The sequence below is a fragment of the Cottoperca gobio genome, chromosome 12 (genome assembly GCF_900634415.1).
Source record: "Cottoperca gobio chromosome 12, fCotGob3.1, whole genome shotgun sequence".
NCBI classification, from domain to species: Eukaryota; Metazoa; Chordata; class Actinopteri; order Perciformes; family Bovichtidae; genus Cottoperca; species Cottoperca gobio.
The window spans coordinates 19,611,860-19,629,638 of record NC_041366.1 but is presented as its reverse complement, the minus strand read 5'-3'; the positions used below and the strand labels follow the sequence as shown (position 1 = coordinate 19,629,638).

General features: G+C 41.5%; 1 protein-coding gene across 1 annotated transcript; it reads left to right on the top strand.

Moving 5' to 3' along the window:
• Positions 1 to 1,237: 1,237 nt before the first annotated feature.
• agpat2 (1-acylglycerol-3-phosphate O-acyltransferase 2 (lysophosphatidic acid acyltransferase, beta)) lies at positions 1,238 to 17,733 on the top strand. Its single transcript, XM_029445168.1, has 6 exons — positions 1,238 to 1,680; positions 10,028 to 10,161; positions 12,084 to 12,259; positions 12,433 to 12,528; positions 14,299 to 14,371; positions 14,791 to 17,733. The coding sequence occupies exons 1-6, from the start codon at positions 1,505 to 1,507 to the stop codon at positions 14,946 to 14,948; spliced, it is 813 nt and encodes a 270-aa protein (XP_029301028.1). The 5' UTR covers positions 1,238 to 1,504; the 3' UTR covers positions 14,949 to 17,733.
• The last annotated feature ends 46 nt before the right edge of the window (positions 17,734 to 17,779 follow it).

The window sequence follows — 17,779 nt, the reverse complement described above, 5'->3', positions numbered from 1 at the left end:
TGTTCCTTTGCTCCTGTGTGTGTTACAGAATCAGTAGGTTTTCACTTACAAGTCATTTGCCTTGGTGTTTGGAGCAAACAATAAACATGTTAGGAGGAAATACAAATACAGGCAAAGTACTGCAAAATATGTACAATATGACAGTTTAGTGCAGGATATGCAAAATAAAAGGTGCACGATACAAAGTGCAATGAGACAGTCCCATTACTGTTTCCCAGGCCGATGCCAGGTTTAGAGCCTGCCAATGATTAGGATCACCGCGCATATTAATTCAGGATTAATGACTGATTGATCCTAATCTTCCAAATCATGTCAAGTAGAGCTCTTCGACATGGCCAAAAACTTCATAGTCGAGGCTACTGGACAGTGTCAGATTACAGCCGAGGATTGGATTACCACAGCTAATCCAATTACACATGTTGTGCTTTAATCGGCTGTCAAACGGGTCTCATGCTAAGGAAAACCTGTGTGGAGAGAGTGAATCCACACAGGCCTCTTAGAGCAGACTGAGATTTGGATGTTTTAGCCTCATAAAATGTATATCAAATATCCAAATTGGGATTTTTTTAATACTGATTTAATTTAATCTCATACAGGCTATAAAATAAACATTTTTTTATTAGATAAACAATAGTACACAAACTGTTATTATCTTCACATTCAAAATAAGTGTAATAAAAATAGAAAAATACATGTTTGTTGGCTATATGTTGTGTAATACTTTCAGATTTCTCTTGTTTTTTTATGATGCAGAATATAAAAAGAACAAACCATGCCTTGTCTCAGAGGTGGAATGAAACATTTACTCAAGTATTGTACTTTTTGTAAAAGATAATTGCAGTACTTGCACGTCACACTATTATTTTTATATTTCTACTCCACTACATCTCAGAGGGAACTACATTTATACAAACAGCTTTAGTTACTTCACTAATCAGGATTATTAATACACATTTTAAATCAACTTAACAATTATGATCTATTCTTATAGGTTATGCAACCCAGCAATATATAAAGTAATTCAATTATTAAACATTAATGCACCAATATTATAGTTCAATCAGGCTATATTATTCTGCCATGCTGCATAATCAGCACTTTTGCAGATTTGTAATGAACTTTTACTTGTATTTCTACACTGTGGTATTACTACTTTTACTTTAAATAAAAGATTATTTCACCTCTGCTAACTTGTGACATCAGAGATCCTGGTCCAGCAACCGGAAATGGAAAATAAATCACAACCGATGACGACTTGACTCCACCTCATGATGCCATTAAGCAACAGATGAGCAACGGTACATGTTCAATTTTTGGGACAGCCAGAGAAAAGCACAGCCATCGCCAGGGTTGCCCTAAAAAAGGACTACTTTTGACTGTGTAATGCCTGTCAGGGTGCTTCCCTTCCTTCTTGCACCGTAGCCTGGCCAGTGTTTTACCGGCTTCCTCATCCGAAACCGCGTGTGTGTTTACTGTAGCTGGCAGGGACTTTCTCCGGATCGCTATGGATGTGCTCTGGATGATACCGCTGCTGCTGTTTCCACTCCTGATGTGGACCAGCAGCACGTTTGTTTTTTATTTCAAAAAGTGCTTTTACGTCGGCTGGATGATGGTGTTGGCGCTGGTGGCGATTCCTCTGTGTATCATGAAAAGCGGCGGCAGAAGCGTTGAAAACATGAGGTGAGTTTGTTTGCATAATAAATGTCGCTCGCGAGCGCCGTCTGACAGCTAGCCGACGTTAGCTTGCTCGCTAGCTCGCTGGCTAACCCGTAGTTTATATGAAACATTCCGATAACGGTTGCTAGCAACATTTCCTGTTTTATTGTAGCGGAGGGTTATGTTAACATAACGGTTTTCTAACGTCTGGTTAGCTTCTAGTCTACTAACTCGCCCCACAGTTAAAAACAAAAAAAATAATATATACATTTTTAATTATACATATGCTAACATTAGCCCCCTTGACACATTGGCAGAAGGAACGTGTTAGCTGAAAACAAGAATGCTAACATTTAACGTGCTTCGCGAAGTCAGGGCTTGTTTCTATGTGGGGGAAACAATCCCAGCCTCAGATAACGGTAATTACATTAACTGCAAGAGTATTAACTTCTCTTCCCTCCAGTCAAATTCCTGACATTAGCGAAGTTATACTGGGTGAGCAGTGTGCCCACTGAACATCACAAGGCTATCATTGTTTGGCTAGTTCTGGTATCAGAGCTGCTTGTTTGTGATTTTTGTTGGTGGGAATTAAGATCCCTAAATCAGTTCAGTAATTATTTATTAATGCAACTGATGGTCGTGTGCCCGTTAAAGGTACACGTGCACCATAGCCCTGCAATAAATCATATCTTTATGAGGCTGAAGTTCGTTGGAAGTGTATGAATGAGGTGTTGACCCAATTCCTGTGGCTATAGTTAGTGATAGTGGTGGTGAGGGTCGTCTTTATGTTCCCAGGGTCCCACAGTTAACATATGTCATGTGACTAAATAATAAGACAAAATAACTTCCACATACACACAGACTTAGTTGTTATCAAACAGGAGGAAATAGTGCTTTTGTTGGAGACACAAAGATGAGATGCTCCAGTGAGGATCTACTTGGGTTTTAAGACTGCAATAACTTTATTTGTCCACAAACAACATTTTAAGTTGATATAATGAACTTATTTCCACATCCAGCTGTTACAGAGAAATGGTATCATTCATATGATTTTTAAAAGATTTACAAATATATTGTTGGTCTAGCCTTGTCGCTTGATCTGAGCTAACATTGTAGGAGATTGGTAAGGGCTATCTTCGCAGTTTGAATTGGAAAAGAACGAAGGAGGATGGACATTTCAAAAGCCGTTTGAATGGTAGAAATCTGTTCTGCCACTGTGGCGATATGAAAGTCACGAACACAGTCTTGCTCACAAATTTGAGTGCGTAGGCTTCAAGGACTTTCAGTAGACTATAGATTGTAGATTGGTGATTTCAACACACTGACACGTGGAAATATAGATTGGAGGTTTGACCTAGGGGTAAAAATGCAAAGAACATGCAAGTAGTCCCAATGCAAAATGATTAGTCTTCAGGGTCCTGAAAGATGATTTCTTATCTTATGCACTCAAGAAGATACTTATTTGTACACACAGATTCTTATTGTGTGCAAAGATACGACTGGCCTACACGATGACCTCGCATAGATCCCTGCAGAGCTTCACACAACTCCCACCTGAGCAGGTCTAGTCAGCAAGATAACTGACCTACGGTTCATCTTTAATCTACAACAATGCATCAAATTTATTTGTATAGCCCAATATCACAAATGATACATTTATCTCAGTGTGCTTTACAGACTGTACAAGTTACGACACCCTCTGTCCTTAGACCCTCGCATCGCACAAGGAAAAACTTCCTAAAAGAAACCCCATAATTAAAGGGGGAAAAATGGAAGAAACCTCAGGGAGAGCAACTGAGGAGGGATCCCTCTCCCAGGACGAACAGACGTGCGATAGATGTCGTGTGTACAGGATAAACAACATAGTACAAATACAACATTTGACAGAAATTATGTTGTGTTGGAAAAGAGAAAGTTTGGATGAATCCAGGAAAATGTAAAAAAGGCTTCCCGGTGTCCAGCAGGACCAGAGCAGCAGGCGCAGCCACTGATTCATGATCCTGACGTAAACTTTATCAGTGGCAACCTGCCACATGAGAGACAGACACTCCGGGGATGAGTTAGTAAGTTAGTAATATACATTTACATAAATGCATACAGATAGAGAGGGAGAAGAAGAGAGGGAGGGGAGGAGAGGAAGAGAAGGAGAGCAGGGAGGTGTCCCCCGGCAGTCTAAGCCTATAGCAGCATAACTAGGGGCTGATCCAGGGCAAGCCTGAGCCAGCCCTAACTATAAGCTTTATCAAAAAGGAAAGTCTTTAGCCTACTCTTAAATGTGGAGAGTGTGTCTGCCTCCCGAACACAAACTGGAAGCTGGTTCCACTGGAGAGGAGCTTGATAGCTGAAGGCTCTGGCTCCCATTGTACTCTTAGAGACTCTAGGAACCACAAGTAACCCTGCAGTCTGGGAGCGTAATGCTCTAGTTGGTTTATAAGGTACTATGAGATCTTTAAGATATGCTGGAGCCTGACCATTAATTGCTTTGTAAGTCAGGAGAAGGATTTTGAATTCTATTCTGTATTTTACCGGGAGCCAGTGCAGAGCAGCTAATACAGGAGTAATATGATCCCGTTTCCTTGTTCTTGTCAATACACGTGCCTGCTGCATTTTGGATCAACTGAAGAGTCTTAAGCGACTTTTTGGGACAACCTGTTTAGGGCCAAGTATAATAACTTCAGTGTTGTCTGTGTTTAACATCAAAAAGTTGCTAGACATCCAAGTTTTTATGTCCTTAAGGCATGCTTGAAGTTTAGCCAATTGATTAGTTTCATCTGGTTTAATTGATAGATATAATTGGGTATAATCCGCATAACAATGAAAGTTTATAGAGTGGTTCCTTATAATATTGCTCAAAGGAAGCATATATAAGGTGAATAGAATCGGTCCAAGTACAGAATCCCTGCATCATCATCATCATCATCATCATCATCATCATCATCATTGATCATGGTTTGTATGTAAAACGGAAGCAAATAAAGCACTTAATTAAATATAGAGGAGTAAAACGTACAATATTTCCCTCTGAGATGTAGTGTAGTGGAGTAGAAGTATGAAGTTACATAACTTAGGTATACTCAAGTGAAATAAAGAATTGTTCCCCAGCACGTGCGTTGCTTTTCACGCCTGGGAACGACTTTATTGCAGTAATACAGCTTCACTTAATACACATCAGTACCATTCTGCAGGCTATTATTGAGTATTGCCTCTGTAGGGATGACCCCTTGAACTTACCACTGGAGGAAATATGTTATTTTATACCCGACACACACTGACCCGGTCAACTGATACCGGTCAGTTATAAATGGAGTACGACTTCAGTGTCCACTTTGTAGCATGGGTATTTCTGTTGTTGTGTTTAAACCTAGATTGTGAGGACGGATTGCTGAACACAAGTGACTGCATTTGTGTAATTACCTTGATGAGGCAGATGGCAAGTTTCCCCCTGATTAGAGTTGGGTTACTGGATAGTTATGAGGCCCATCCACAATGTTCCCTCACTTGGCCAGCTGACAGCAGCCCTGTCAGTTATAACAGCAGACCTTAGGGCCTTGCTCTCTGCTCTAGGAATAGCCATTCTCTCTGCTCAAAGGTTATCAGGACCTGTTGACTGTGACAAAGCAACTGAATCGGGGTCAGACTTTGCACAGGGAGGTGAAAAGAGTTTTTCGGATGCACATTTTACACTAGCCAGCTATGGCAGGAAGACTGCTGTGATTCATCAATAACAGGGTATTTTGTCACAGACATTTGCTGTCAGACGGGTGCACAAAGACCGGAATTATGGGGTTGATGACTCTCACAGCTGATTTGAGTGTAACACAGTAAACTATGGTGTGCCAGAACAGACCTCAGTGAAAAGCATCCATTGACTCAAGTTACTGTTAATGTTGTGCTTGCATTTCCTGAAACACTCTTGTTGGTTTTTAATTTGTGGTTTGTGTTCGTGCAGAGTCTACAGACAGTTTTATCTGCCATTTTCTCCGCTGAAATAAGTGCGTATATGCAGGTTTTTTAAACTCGAAAAGGGTCTTTACAGTATGTGACTGTCGACTTTAGGTTACGACTCCAACGTTATTTATCAGGTTGGGTGTCATGACAACAGATCAAGGTAAGAGGCTTAGTTTTCTCACTCACAATTGCTTGAGCCCAGGTTCTATAATATGTAATGGCTTTTTTTATCATTATTGGGAAACTACCAGTGTTACTGTGTTGACTTACAAGTAATGTCGTCACTCAGGCCGTTGGATAACTGACCTTTTTAAAGCCTACATAGTTAACTACTCATTTACTTGTCCCTGTCATTGTGAATGAATTATCCTCACTATGTCATTGTGATCATGTGACCATATCCCTTTCCTGAACTCGCTGACCTTTAGCACCAGAATTAGCTTTGGCACTGGTATCTTTGTTGGCACAATCCTTTCTGGGGTAACAGTTCACGCTGAACTTTTAAAGCCATGAGCAGCCAAGTTGTATTGAATCTATTTTGACAACAAGTCAGCCTAAATGTCATTATGCTCTGTAGGAAAAGAGGAACAACTTGGTGGATTGGACATAAAAAGAATCCAACCAAGGCCATTTCATTCCCCTTGAACAATCTTACAATTGCTGCAACACTGGCTGAGTCATTGCATAACCAGTGGCTTTTGCACAAGACTAAATGTGTTATCACTGCTGTGTTGAAAGATACACTAAAGACTGTATTCATGTTTAAAGGTTGAGTTATTCTCAGTGTTTCCCCTACCATTGTCCTGCCTGAAATTCAAGGTGTTTTCTTTGTTGTTTTTTAAAATATTTTCATTGTTCACAACTCACTTTTCACACTCACAGGTGCTCTTTTATTAAATAAACTAAACGTTTATGCTATTGATATTGCACGGTGAGCGCCCCTCCAAAGCCATAAACCTAGGGGAAACACTGATTGTACTGTACATTACCAGATAATCGTGTACTTTGTGCAAGCTTGAGTGACAAGAAAGATAATTGCATTAGGTAGAGTCTCAAGGTAATAAGCGCAGGTGACGAATTCAGGAGCTTCCTTCTGTCTTTGATTAACCTTGTGAGCTTTTAACTTTTGAAAAAGTAATTAAAATCACTTTGATTTGATTACTATAAATGGAAGATATGACAATGTTCTATGTTGGGTGATTATTACCCAGCCCATCTTACAAATAGTGAAAAAAACTACAGCTTGGCAAGAGTTAGAGTAATCATAAAACAGTAATGTACAGTCTATCATAGAAAAGCTAATTAGCCATTTAAAGAGAAGTAACTATTTGATATGCCACATGTAAACAAATGTTTAAGGCTTACTTACTGTATTATAATGGACAGTGCTGGTTCAGTATCATCTCTGTTAGCCCCATTAGCTCTAGTAGTAATAGATCAGTGAAGTAATTGAGTTATCTCTGTTTATTTTCCATAACAATGACATAAAATGTACCATTGATATGCTGATCAAGTCATTGGTAGTCAATCAGAGCTTCTGTAAGGCTTCACCTTCACAGGGCATTGTTTCAGCCAACATCAGAACAAGACTAAGATATTAAAAATGTTTTTGTTTTTTTAATCCATGATCACATTTGACCCATGTGACCAAACAAATCAAATCCCTGATTCACAGCTAACAGCTGTTTAGCTCCCTCTCCGAGAGAGTGTTTATGTCAAGGAAATGTCTCTTTAAGTAATCGGCTCTGGCATCAGTGTGAAATGAAGACTATTCTATTGCACTAAATGGCTTTGCTGTTTTTAATCCCATAATTATTGGGAGCATAACCAAAGAGAATTACCCAAGCAAGAGCCTTGATCATTTAATTTCCCTGTCATTTGGGACAGAATATTGAAAATGTTTGATTATTGCACACATTACTCCCAACAAACATGGAGCCCAGCATGCATTGTGCACCAAAGCTGCAAATGTTCTTATTTATAAACATGTAGCTCTCTAGGTATTTAGCTGATGCTTTAATTTCAGGTCAGTACAAGGTTGCAAGGCGTGAGTAACAAAGATCATAGACCCCTAAATTACAAGGAAATTGGTTGAAGGCATTTTTAAAATGTGGTCCTATTAAGATAACACAATGAGGTTTGATAGAGGGGATGTGATTCACTGATGAGGAAGGGACATGAGGTGTATTTGAAGATGAGACAGAAGATGGGGACTGACTCTGCTGCTGAGAGGGAAGGTCATTGAAGTTAGTGGTGTAACAAAGACCAGTGTTTGGTGGTCTGCACGAGCAAATAGCTTATTTGTTATCTAAACTTTGTGGTGCAGTTTTGCATAGGAAAATTCTTGCGTCGGAAAAGCTGGTGCCCATTTACAGTGTGTTGTGGCTGTTTAACCATGATATTATTGTATGGTATTTCTATGATGTGGGTTTCTGTCTTTAAATGTTCTTTAAAAATTATTTGCCGTCCCAAAAATATTTTTTTATTTCAGGATCACTACATTTTAGCGTTGGACAAATTTACCTGTGGCAGTTGAGGGGCGGGGCTGCTCTCCTCATTAGCATAGAGTGATCAGCAGGATGGCGTAATGCTTGTGGAAATCCGTAGTGTTAGAATCTTTTGCAGGCTTTCAGAGACGGATATGATATGTTCAGCCGATTTTGTTTCTTCCTCCGTGCTTCCTTCCTAAAGCTAGAATATACAACAACTCTAGCTTGAGTGTCATGTTTCTCATCGTCCTTTGGGGATTCTTGAGTCGACTCAAACCTTCAGATGAAGGTGTGTGTGTGTGTGCCCGTGTGTGTGTGTGAGACCGTAGTTTCAAAGCAGTTCTATACTATTTTGTTCTACTGCTGCCTTCGGCTCGAAGAGTGTAAATAGGTTAGTCCTGATCGAATGATGATTAAATAAAGGCTAAGGAATGGAGCGCTAAGAGACTCATTGTAGTGTGTCGTTGGCCTTAACATAAAATGCCAAGGCTCTCTTTTCAGCCTTACATATCTACTCCAGAGTGCAGATGCATTTGAAAAGGACAGACATACTCTGTGTGTTTGAGGTGAGAAAGTGTTTTGGTTTGAGGAAAAGGAAGTCTTTCCAAAGTGTTTATAGGGGCCGAAGAGAAAATGTCATGGATGTGAGTGCTTGGTGAGAATGAATCTCAACACGCGCACATCCCAGTGTCTGTTTAAATTCGATCCAGCAGCCTTGCTATCAGAGTAAGAACAGACGGAGCCACACAACAAATTAGCTCCTGTTAGAAAGATTGTTATGCTGCCGTGTAACGTTTCAACGCTCTTCCTCCGACTTCAGGTCCTTCAGAAGGTTACACAGCAGCATTAAGAAGCCTTCAAACAGATCTATATGTTCTTACTCTAGTAAAAGCATGTACACCTTTGATGATGATCAGGTTGTGACTCGGGACCTTGGAGCTGGTTGTTCTAAATCATGAATCAATGAAACTTTTCCAAGTCGTGGCCTTGGATAAAATGTGACAAAAAGATAGTTTTTATGGTAATCAGATTTCAGTGTCTTGATATTAACTGTGTGTCAAAATCACCCAAAGATGAATATATTTGACACATATTAACAATGTTATAAGATTGAAATAAAGTGAAGACAACACCCCTTGTGCAGCTTTAATATGATTCACTGTAAAGTTGTGTTAGATCTGCAACAATATAGATATTTACTGGTTCCACCTTCTCAAATATGAGGATTTGATGGTATTTCTTTGTCATGTGATGGTAAATTTAATATCTTTGGAATGTCAACTATTGGTTTAATAAAAAACTTTAAAATAAATTCAATTAATTGAGAAAATGATATCATAATATTATCATTCCTTTATGTTACGTATGTGGAAAATGAAAGTGTTATAATTGGATAGTGAACAGGTTTATTATATAAAGTAATAAATAAATCCTGCCTTGCCACTCCTCCACTGTAGAGAGCTCCAGACAACTCAAAGTATTGATTAGATCTGATAAATCCCCAGAGTTGCAGCATTAAATTAAATTAGAAGGTCATTGATTTTATGTTTTTGTTTTTTTCAGAGGCAGGCAGGCAGATGGTAGGACATTCTTTCTCAAAGCTTATTGGAGCGTTGTTCTTACTGCAGGCAATTTATTTAACCAACCAAAGCAGGCGAAGCTAATGGGGATGTTGTACATAGTTAATCAACCAGATGTCTTGTAACCAGACAGTCATGGATGTGTGATTTAGGTCAGATTTTAAATATTTGAGCTGGCCTTCTTACTGTAATACCCGAGTATTATACCGGCTTTATACATTCCACTGTTACCTCCAGCCGTTTGACGTGGGTATCTGGTTAGTAATATGTAGCCTGTGCTCTCGCATGACTGTGAACGGTAACCTGTACTTATTCAGTACTGTAATTAACCTTTCACCCCCCCCCCCCCCCCAGGATTATCCGTGTCTTGGTTCGTCATGTGAAGTATTTCCTTGGTCTTCGATTCGATGTGAGCGGTTGGGAGCATCTGCAGACAGAGGGGCCCTATGTCATCATCTCCAACCACCAGAGCTCCCTGGATGTTTTGGGTGGGTGCTGTACTACCTTTATGTATGAAGATGGATATTGTTGACATTGATTGCACTCTTCAGCTTGCAGAAAACTTGCATAGCATTCTTTATTCTGTGAACTTTGACCCTTGAACCTGAAACCCTTTCCAAACAGACGTTTAGATAGCTTCCAACATTGGAACTTGTTGCATGTTTTCTTGCATCATGAAATAACTGTCATTGTGGTTTAAAAGTGAGAAGCAATGTTGAAAGGTGTAGAAATGCAGCCAGTCTCATCTATTTATACATCCTGACTGAAACACTGTTGGTTCATACTAAGAATGAGGCAAGATGGTTTGTGTTAGTTTCGTGTCTCGTCTTCTACATCTCAAATAAGATCAGATTTACCTCTGAAGAAGTGTTGTACAGCATTTCACCTTGAGCAATCTGACGCACTCAGAAGTTTCTGGAGATTTCAGCTGAAGGAGCAGCTGTCCTCTGCAGAAGATGCAGGAGTCGCAGATGAAAGACTTGTACCAGTGGGGATTTCTGGAGCCGCTCCTGTGTATACGTGCGGCGAATCTCCCCTCCCTGGCCCGTGAAATGGACAAGCTGCTCCTGCTAAATGGATCTAACTAGGTTTCTTCCTTCTCTGCCCTGTGCTTCATGAAACCCTCGCTAGGGGAATCTACCCGGTCATTAACTGCTGATATACTGTGCCTGCTGTGCACTGACTGCTGACCTGGATGAGCTCACTGACAAAGTCTCACAAGGAACCATCGCCTCACACTGTCGACGGTTAACAACTGGCTGATGACCTGAATGTATTACACTGTCGGGTTAATGGGCACAAACCTACCGCCTGCTCCAACCACGAGTGTTTCCATCCCCTTCTTTTTATCCACATTTTGAGTGAACATGCCGACACGTCCAAATGCGAAATCTTGAAAAATCTCATAAAAGTTTTTTTACGCTATGAACGCATGAAGCTGGAATGATGTGAATTCAACGTCCACTGAAGCTCCTGCTCCGTTGAAGAGACAGAAAATATTCTCCTCATCGCTTCACACAGATCTGATGCAACCTTCCGCACATTGAGCAGGATTGTATCTGACGGCTGCGGTGGAGCTGGAATACGATGCGGCCAGATCTTGTTTGCAGTTAGTCGCACAGTTAGATCGGCCAACAAGCGATTCAAGAACAGACTTGATCAATACTACTGAAGACATCAATGGTGCTACCTTGCCTCCGGGACTTAATACCTCTCATGTTCTGGGCCACGACTTGAACAATATGTTAAGACCTGTCAGCTGTATCCCATCCAAACTTTAGACTCCTCCTTATTCTACCTCTCCTGGTTTGTCGTTGTCTATGATGCAGCGAGCGTTGCCTCAGTGGACACTGTTGAGCAGAGGTAGAGTTTCTCTCCATCAGCGTCTGGGAGAGTGTTTTTCAGAGCCGGTGAGTGATGAGGGAAGGCTCGAGGCCAAGCTGGAGACGGCAGTGAGAGAACTAGGCATCTAATTATTGCTGAGAAGAACTCGGCATGAGTCTGATTTGGCGTCCAAGTTGCCATGTGAACCGTTGCATTCAGTCATTAATGGCTGCTTCTCCTCCAGCTCATGTGATGAGACCTAAACGAACTAGGATCCCTCATCGCCACAGCCCAGTTTCTGATTTTAAGTCTGCTAATTCGGAGGTGAAGAAAGTGAATCCCGGTTATAGCATTATTTTTAGTCACTATTTTAATTACTGATTTTTTTCAAATGATCTTCAAAAAACCCAGACCTTCTAGAAAACTAAGCTTATTCATTGATTTAAGTCTGCACTCATCCTGACATGACCTTCTACTTGGAGATAATTTATTAGAACATATTTTATTCATGAAGTATTTAGGGTTAGTGGTTCTCATTTAGAAATAGAACACTTAATGTTTCCTCTGTTATCCTTTTGTTTCTCAGGCCTGATGGAGATCTTACCAGACCGCTGCACCATGATTGCCAAGAAGGAGTTGATCTACGCCGGGACAGTAGGTCTCATTTGCTGGCTGGGTGGCATCGTCTTCATCAACCGCAAGAAGCCGAACGACGCCAAGAGTGTCATGGTGGACGCTGCCAAAACCATGTTGGACGACCAGGTAATGTGGCTCTTATCTTTGCAGGATATCGGTGATGATGGGACATAAGTTCTAGTCCTTCATGCGTTTATGTCATATTAATTGGACTCTTATTTGTTTTCCTGTCTGCACTTAATCTGTCAAGATTATGTTTAATCGTTGTTTTTCCACCTTTTGTCCTTTGACCCTCACAGATTCGTCTGTGGGTGTTCCCAGAGGGAACGCGGAACCAGACGGGCGACCTGCTGCCCTTCAAAAAAGGGGCTTTCCACCTGGCAGTGCAGGCACAAGTGGGTCCTTTTCCTATCTTCTCCTTGAGATTCACTTTGTTGTTGTGGTGTCTTCTTGGTGCACAGGCAACATTTATACTTTGCCACATGGATATTTGCAATCGGATGCAAAAGAGGGCAAATGGCCCCCAGCTGCAAAACTTTGTAGCATATTTGCACATTAATATCATTAGTGCAATATCTGTTGTGCATCAGACCTTGAGACGGGACAGATAACGAATGCAAATGATGCTCAAATGATGAGACTCTCAGTGGCCGCGATCTATTCTTTGTGGATTCGCCCCTTGAGTAAAGTGTCAGCCGTCGTATCCGTGTCGTGTTTTCTTGTTGATTTACTGAACACTGCTGGGGCTGTGATGAGACTGGCTGTATTCCAGGAGCCTTGTGCCAACGTTAGTCTCCTAAAAGAGAAGGAGAGCGTTGATGTTGCCAGCTATATGCTGATTCTAGACACATGGGGGAGCTAGCAACCTTATGTGGTACGAGGCAACATAATGATTTAACCATATACAATATACAAGGAAAGCTTTGAAACGGAGACAAATGGGTTGGTCTGTCTGAGCACTTTCTTTGTGCTATTTCTGTTTCGGTCTTCTGTGAAGTTGTGTGATGATGTAACTTCGCTCTTCTTCAGACGACACAGAATGACTCCAGACTAACTGGCAGCTCAGCTGTGTGCGCTCTCATGAGCTCCACCTCTTCATGCATGCAGGTGGGAGGTCTCTGTCCTTGAGTGGATGTTACGCAGCACACACTCTGCAGGTCCAACAGGTGGAATGAATTAAAAAAACATTGTTGAATGAGATCTGGGCCAGAAACTGCAACTTGGTTCGCCTCAGGCAAAACTTGTGTGTGTGTGTGTGTGTGTGTGTGTGTGTGTGTGTGTGTTTGTATGTGTGAGCCAATTTATTTTGTTACTTGCTGCTAAAGATTAATATCAGTTTGGTCCAGATATGCATGCACTGAGGCTGAGAGGCTACACAAATAAAGCCCTGCTGCTTCCTATTAGCAAACACATTAACCTTTCCTATACGGGCTCCACAGCTCCTACGAGCTTATGTTCTCCAACGAGTGAGGGCTGTGCTGAATGTCATTTATTTTACATCTTCTAATGAAGCTTTGACTGTATGTCGTCATATTGTATGATCCCTTTACTCCCTCATAATAATAATAACACAGGTAAAACAGAACGAGTCGACTGAAGCTTCGAACTCTCTGGTGCGGTCCTATAAATAGTGTTTGGATTATGGATTTGTCGTGTGTTTGCGTTGGCATGAGGTGGCGGACTAACTTCATTCAAGGTCTGGAGAATAGTGTGTGTGTTGTGTGTGTGTGTGTGTGTGTTGTGTGTTTAGTTTTTTTCCCCTGTTGGCTTTGAGACTATTTCTATCTCTGCGTGTTTGCTTCTGCTGAGTTACAGCGCAGCCTTTTCCATTTGTACCCAGCCGGCCAGATTGAGTGGAAGCAGGACAGCCCCCAGGGGGAGCCACGTTTGGCTCAGCCAGTCCCGTTGAAGGGGCCACTCGGGGCTTCACGAGAGCAACTCGGCCTCTATTAGTGGAGGAGATGGAGATTGCTAGTGTCGTGCTGATTGTGTGTGTGAGAGAGAGAACGTGATGTCGGTTCAGTCATGCATCTCTGTCTGTGTTTCTCATCTTGTGCCTCAGGAATAGAGAAAATGTTCAAAAGGAAACTTTACGATGTGTGTGCTTAACATGAAAACTAAGTATTGATGATGATGTTTGATCTTCTTTCCTCTCTTGTCTTCAGGTACCCATCATACCCATCGTTTTCTCCGCCTACAACAGCTTCTACCTACGGAAAGAAAAGCAGTTCAACTCGGGTAACTCGGCGTGATTGTGCTGATCCTGCAGGAAGTGTTGTCACAATACAAGAATTCTGACTGTGATACGACACGTGCATAAATATCTTCATACTGACACTGAAATAATATCAGAAGAAGTAATTAGATGACAGATTACAGAACTCATTGTTACCATATTAATGCAAATGAATAGTGTTCCCATACGTTTAAATGAAAGCACGAGAGAAACTCTTAAAGCATTGCTTTGTTTCGTTGCAGTGTGGGCGCTATGTGCAAATGACTGTTTAGCTTTTCTCCGTGTTCGCCGGCATCCCAAGCTCCCCGCTCATTTGCCGGCGAGGCCCTGCTGCATGGCGTCAAATATCCCAAAATAAAAGTGTATAAATGTGTCTCTGATGAACTTGAGGTGACAGTGACGTGTTGTTGTTCTTCTGCAGGGACCATCCGAGTGAAGATCCTTCCAAAGATCGACACGAGGGGGATGACGTCGGACGATATTCCATCCCTCTCTGACAAATCCTTCAACCTGATGCGCGCTGCCTTGCTCAACCTGCCTAACTCCGTAACCCAGAGCAACGGGCCGTGCAGGCACTGAACACTAACCACGCTCCCGCCTCTTTCTCCTCCTCAGTCCCCGTCAGAGACCCATCCCTCCCCCAGACCTCCCCGCTCTCCCGCCCTCCCCCCAGGTCGTCCCATTACCTGGCCAGGAAACGACATGACACGGGTCTCTTGTCATGAAATCTCTTCTTGTCTAGTTGACGGCCTGACCACACAGCACAGTCAGTCCCGACCCTCACCAAGTCTGCAGCAGCAGCAGCAGCAGCAGCAGCAGCAGCAGCGCTGCTCTGCACGCCGTGAGCGGAGTGACGGACGGCTGAGCCGAACAGTATAGATGTATGTTGTTCTTCATGCATGCCTTTTGGATGGCTCTGTCCGCCTTCATCCTTGCTTTGCTCTCTGCCTTTGGAAGCCAGGCTTTCTTTGTTTTTTATATATACATCTTACTTTATCACCATTTTGTACTTTGTTTTGGGCCTTTAGTTCTCCACCTGCCTTCTGCTCACAGATGATCCTCGACATGTGTTCTGTTCACAGATGTCCGTGGACACCCCGTGTTCCTCTCACAATGCATTTATCTGAGTTATCATTGGACGCTCTTGCACACACAAATTCAAAGGCCTTCATCTCCTTTTTAGTGTGTTCTCCCCCCTTTTCTGCATTCCAGTCTCTTGCCTAAAGACAAAAGGAGCGGGGTCTCCGTGAGTGGTGGAGTGTGCGAAGGTGAGAGGTCAACGCCGGTCGCTGCGAATTCAACTCTATAATCCATATTGGCTGTTAAAGCTCCATGACATACTTCATGATGTCAGAAAGCAAGGAGTTCAAGATACAGTGTGTAACAATAGCACCCATCTGTACTGAGTTACCGGACTTAAGTGGACCTTTGAGTGTTGTGCATTGTCGGGTGTATCATCATTCTTTCAGTTTGTCCCAAAGAGTAGAAATAACCCGCTGCAGCTTCGTCTCGCTGTACGTTTTGCTTTATATTTATTTCTACATCGGATAATCTTGGTTTTGCTCCTCGGTAAGGAACTCTTTTAAAAACAGACAAAAGGGGATTTCATATTGTGCAATGTCCAGCGTTCTTTTTCTTTTTCTTTTTTTTAAAAGCATTATTGCTCCAAAGTGCGAGCTACCTGCGGTGCCATGACAAAGTGTTTCTGGGAAGCTTCCAAAGTAAGAGCATTATTATTTCACTATGAATCAGTTTATCCACTGATTTCACTTTACCAATGATATAAGGTAGCTCTAGTTGTGTGTGGGGGGGGGGTGGGAGGTAAAAGCTTGTGTACGATCGTGAAATCATTTCAGATCTCAAGCGTTTTCTTTTCTTCTTTTTTTACTTCTGATTTCACTTGAATATTCACTCATTACTAATAAACCTGGCAAACTTAGGTCTACATTTCACAAGAGCTCAAACAAAGGAGGACGTGTATATCAATCACTCGCCTTGTGTTACTTTCTCACACGCCTTTGCCGAATTTAACAGCAAAACGATATCAAAACATTAATTTACAAAGTGTCACACACACGTACGGGCGAGTGATGTGCTGCAGGTGAAGTGTACCTTTAAGGGTTGTCCCTGGTTTTCGTTTTTTATCAATATGAAGGTGAATAACATTGTTTTAGTTGTGATTCAGTTATTACTTAACCTCGTAGACGAATAGTAGATTATTTCAAAAGTTGTGGAACTGTCGGCCTTACGTTTTTGTTGTTGTTGCACCTTCTGGGATTGTTCGGCTCAATGTATGTATGCTCAACTCGCGTACTGACGACGACTTCTAACCGCGTAGACTCAACTGTTTTTGGTTTACATCCAGGTCTTAAAGGTCACATTGCTCGCTGCCTTTACACTGTGTGCAAAGTCATTCATTTCAACGCTTTCGCCCATCTAACACCATCTGAGAATGTATTTCAGCATTCAGGATCTTTGTGTACTAACTGCATCGGTTTCTTCTTGTATTAACACGCCACGTATGCAAACAGTTGGCGTCATATTTACTGCAAATGTATTTCATGTTGAATCCATTCATGACATCATCAGACGGTTTAAATGTATCAATGCTTTTGGTACTGACCTGGGTGACCATAAGTACGGAGTGATGGTCCGGCTTTCATTTAAGGTAGTACAGACCCCGCCCCATTAATATTAATTGATCAAATGAGTTCTTTTTTTCCTCCGTTTGAACATATTTATTGACTTTATCTGTACGGGTGGATCTTACCTTTGCAGCAAGTGGTTCGAATGTCATAAAGTACTCTACCAAAATGGATTTCTTCCAAAAATATGAACTATACCATATAAATTTAGCTAACAGAGTGTTTTATCCATTTATTTCCTATTAAATTCTTTCTTATTTTGTAATACAAATGTGTGATTTCTAAGCTTTGTGTCATGAAAGCTTGAACTTGTGGCAAGTTTCTCTGCGACAACCCCGCTGGGTGATTTTTGGGCAGTTGTTTACGAACACAGATACTGTAAGATACAAAATATTCAAAGTATTCTGAACCTTAATAAAGCACTTTTCATGCTGAGTTGGGATGGAAGAATAAAAAGGACTTCAAGTTTTCTCTCATTTTCACCAAAGCTATTAAAAGTGTAGTTGGTGGTAGCTTCATGGATGTGAGAAACGGCTGACATCCTGTGTGCCTGTGTGTGTGTGTGTGTGTGTGGGTGTGTGTGTGGTCGGTCCCTTACTGTATGGGTGTAAATATGCACACATGGTATAGACGCCCATTATAGTATCCGGTTAATAGTGTTCTGGGTAAACGTGAATGCCTTGCAAAAGAATAAATAAAAATCAATTCTTTTTTTCTTACGTGGTCGTGCACTGAATGCTTTATGTGCTTTATATTAGTCAGTGG